Source organism: Callionymus lyra, chromosome 1 (genome assembly GCF_982586985.1).
Source record: "Callionymus lyra chromosome 1, fCalLyr1.hap1.1, whole genome shotgun sequence".
NCBI lineage: Eukaryota > Metazoa > Chordata > Actinopteri > Syngnathiformes > Callionymidae > Callionymus > Callionymus lyra.
Window position 1 is genome coordinate 54,150,214 of NC_141818.1, and position 4,049 is coordinate 54,154,262.

The following is a 4,049-nucleotide window of genomic DNA, read 5'->3' on the forward strand; positions in this document are numbered from 1 at the left end:
CGCCGGACGCCATCTTGGTTCCCACGGGCTTGACCAGGAAGTCTTTGGCGTATCTGTCCGAGATCTTGGCCTCCTTGGCCGCGTCCTCCCTGAACCTGCGAGCGGCCTCCTGGAAGATGTCCCTGCAGTGCGGCGCCCTGAGCTCCGGGGCGGCGCTCTTGTCGCCCAGCGAGTGTTGGATCAGCGAGTGGAAGGAGTTGAGTTTCATGGAAAGCTTCCCGGCGTCTTTGCTCAGCTTGTTCAGGATCTGGCCCGAGGTCTGGGAATGCGAGTTGTTCTGGAAGGTTTGTCCGAAGCTCCTCTTGGGCGGCGAGAAGGCCGAGCACTGGGTGACGACGCCCGAGTGCTTGTGGTCCGCTCGGTCGGCGGCGTCCTGCAGGGCGGCGGCTCGGGAACCCTCCAGTTTGGCGGCGACGTCCTGCTCCGGTGCCGGGCCCTCGGCGGGCGCGGCCTTGGGCTCCCACACCGAGCCGGGCTTCATGTTCTGGACGGCCGTGGCGTTGAACAGGCACTGCTGGTACAGGAGTGCGTCGCCCAGGTTGCCGGCCCCGCGGGGCCACATCATGAGCCCGCCCCGGGGGGTCTGCAGCGGGTAGTGGCGGTAGGTGGTGGCCACGCTCACGTTGGACGAGATCAGCTCCACGTTGGCGGGAGCGGCCGGGTACAGGTCCAGGATGCTGGGCTGCTGCTCGGGCGAGTAGGCCGTCTTGTAGGAGTTGTACTCGGCCGCGTGGTGGACCAGGCCGTTGGGGAACAGCAGGGAGGCCGGACCCGGGCCGGTCTCCAGCAGCTCGCGCTCCTTGTACTCGCGCTCCAGCATGATGGTCTCCAGCTCCTTGTCGGCGAACGCTCGCCGCTTCCTCATGCGGTCGCTGAGCGGCGGCGGCAGCGACGGGTTGGCCGACAGGAACGGGTCGCTCTGGACCGGACGGTATCCTGTGGACCAGAACCGTTTAGATGGAGGTCTCATGACAGTGTGTCGACGAGAACGAGACGCGTTAGCATGAGCTACGACACAATCTGAGCAATTAGTCAATCAACAGAAATTAGACTTTAATTAAACCTAAATATGACTTTAACTCATGAAGACACTCGTGTACAAATGTTCAGTTCAATTGAAGAATAATAACAAATAAAATCACTTTGTTTTTACAATTTTTACACAAATAACTGTATGTAAGTAAACAGTTAGAAATACTTTGTTGAAAACCTTTATTTTATTTTCCTTATACATAATATTTACATACATGTTGCATCAATAATTATAGTTTTTAAGCTTAAATAAATTAAAAACACAAACATTTTAATCCACTAGACCAGTGTTTAGGTTATTTTTCATCTTTGCTATTTTATTTTTAATTTGCAAGATAGTATTTATTAAGTTTGTATTTCTCTGGACGAGTGTTAATCTCCGTGAGATCAATAAAGTTCAATCCAACTGTTATTAAAACAAACATTAAGTGTGAATGAAATAGTTGTACCTTCTAGAATACTCTTGGCCAGCATGGTGGACGGTCGGATCTGCCTCTGATAAATGGCTCTTCTGTCGCTCGGAATAGTTTTTCCCGAGATTCCTTTTTTATCCTGAAAAAGGAGGAGAAGAAACAAATTAAAAAACGCTGCTGTGACACAAAAGTTCACCGACTTTACTTCGTGTTTCTTCACTAATGTGTGACATGTTTGTTTTGAGTCCAAACGCGATCATTTATTTCACCACAAAGTCAAATGAAAACAATCTGTTAGGATCGTTATCTTCTGACGGACGTCCAACATTTGCAAGTCAAACACACCACAGGAAACTTTTATATTTAAACATTATTGTTATTATGAACCGATGTTCGCCGAGGAAACAGAATCAAAAGAGTTTAAATGGTTCCGTCAAAGTTCTTTATATAATAGTTATTAAAACAGATGAATTAAAATTAAATTAAATTAAGTTCACTTCTCTTAATTGTCTCCATTTTAAGACCTTCTTAAATCATAAAATAACTAGACAATAATAACAAGTGTTGCTTAATTGTATAAACTTACAGAATTGATTTTAAACTTTAAATGCAATCATTTTTATATTTTATCTTCTATAAAAAAATGAATTCTATTTTTATTTAATTTTTATTCTAAAAAAATAATTATTTTCAAGCAGTGGAATATTGTTAATTTATAGAGAAACTCGTATTTATTTCGTTAAAGTTAAAACTGTTAGAGTTCTGGTAAACATTATGATTATTATTATTACTACTATTAATTATTATTATTAATATTATTATTATTATTAATATTGATATTAATATTACTATTACTATTACTATTATTATCATTATTATTGTTATTATTATTATTGTTATTATTATTAATATTACTATTATTATCATTATCATTGTTATTGTTATTATTAATATTAATATTAAAATTATTATTATTAATAAAGTCTCGTCTCAACACACACAAACACACAAACACAAACACACACAAACACACACAAACACACACATCTAACGCTAGCAAACGTGCGGAAGCTGTTTTAATTTCCCGGATCCCGAAAATGGAGTAAAACAGGTAAAAAAAACGAGACTTAAAAAACAAACAAACCTGTCATTAATTAATAAAAGACAAATAATTATAAACATTGTAAAAAAAAAAAAAAGTATTAATCGTTTTATATTTTTGCGTTTATATAAAAAGCTAATCATTAGCAACAACTAGCTTGTATGTTAGCATCTGTGCGTCAACATGTTTAAATAGTTTTAAAGCGATTTAACTCGTTAACAGGTTAATAATAAGTTAATATATGACGCGCGCACACACACACACACACACACACACACACACACACACACTCACACACACACTCTCTCGCTCCTCCAGGCCTCTCACCTCGGTGGCCTGCTGCCGCCTGAGCGCCACCTGCGCCGCCATGACTCTCTGTCGCTCCACCACCAGCAGACAGTTGGCGCACTGACAGTCCCTCCAGCGGCAGAACCTCTTGTGGCCCTTCAGGCAGGAGACCACGCCGTGGTTCCTGCAGCGGGCGCACTTGGGGGTTCGGCTCAGCTTCCTCTGGTCCCCGCAGCCGGAGGAGGACCTGCTGCTGCTGGTGGTGTCGCTGCGGCGGCCCTCAGTGTCGTCCTCGCCCGGGAGGAGAGGCGCGGAGCCGGGGCGACTCTCTGACGGGTCTGACGGGTCTGGAGGGTCTGAAGGGTCTGAAGGGTCTGAAGGGTCGTCGCTCTCCAGCTCCAGGGTCTCCACGTCGATCTCCAGCTCGAGCCCGGCGTTGGCTGTCATGTCCCCGCGAGAGGTTCAGGTGAGAGTCTGGAGACAAGCGTCAAGTCAGTGGAAGTTTAACTACAAACTAGTATTTTGTATTTATATATATATTATAGTACTTTTCTAGACCAGGGTCACAAAGAACTTAAACAATCAAAACAATATTCAATAAAGTATATATTTTAAAGATAAAACTGAGAACAGGAGTTCCAGAAAATCAAGGAAAAGTCTGAACAAATAAAAACATTTAAAAACATCCGATGTTTCCACAAGAAAAGTATCTTTAATTTAAAAGATTTAAATTCACTGTTTATTTATAATGAGTTAAATACATCCAGTAAATAAATCAAAGACAAAAACCAAGAGAGAAAGTGAAATTAAAAATAAATAAAGTGATTTAAAAATAGAAACACGATGTTTACCTTCTCAAGGTGGTCCAGGTGAGTCGCGAGCACAAATCCTCGTGACAAGCGTCAGTAATGTTTGCTAATTGACTCCAAAGTCTCTCAACTTTCCTCTGAGACTCGAACCCGCAGCGACTCTTCTATAGAGCGCGTCAGTCGCGATCCCTGGCAGCGGATTGGCTGCTGCCTCGTCGGTGTCGACCAATCAGAGAGCGATCCGTTTGCTTTTAGGCGGGGTGACGTTTTGTTTTTTTTACCTTCTAACGATCGCTGAGATAAATACTCAATTATATATATTAGATAAACTAAATATTCATGACGAATGAGGAGAAAATACAAGTTGTAATTTATGATTATAAAATATTAATAAAGAAAATTTGA

The 4,049-nt window shown here is 42.7% G+C and overlaps 1 protein-coding gene across 1 annotated transcript in view; it reads right to left on the reverse strand.

The window, feature by feature from the left end:
- dmrt2a (doublesex and mab-3 related transcription factor 2a) overlaps positions 1-3,830 on the reverse strand; it is a 4,058-nt gene extending 228 nt beyond the window's left edge. The window contains exons 1-4 of the mRNA XM_087785658.1: positions 3,687-3,830; positions 2,875-3,309; positions 1,482-1,584; positions 1-936 (exon numbers count right to left, since the gene is read on the reverse strand). The exon at positions 1-936 is cut by the window's left edge and continues 228 nt beyond it. Of these exons, the coding sequence (XP_087641784.1) occupies positions 1-936; positions 1,482-1,584; positions 2,875-3,282 (1,447 nt within the window). The 5' untranslated portion in view covers positions 3,283-3,309; positions 3,687-3,830. The remainder of the gene's footprint in view (positions 937-1,481; positions 1,585-2,874; positions 3,310-3,686) is intronic.
- Between the last annotated feature and the right edge of the window lie 219 nt (positions 3,831-4,049).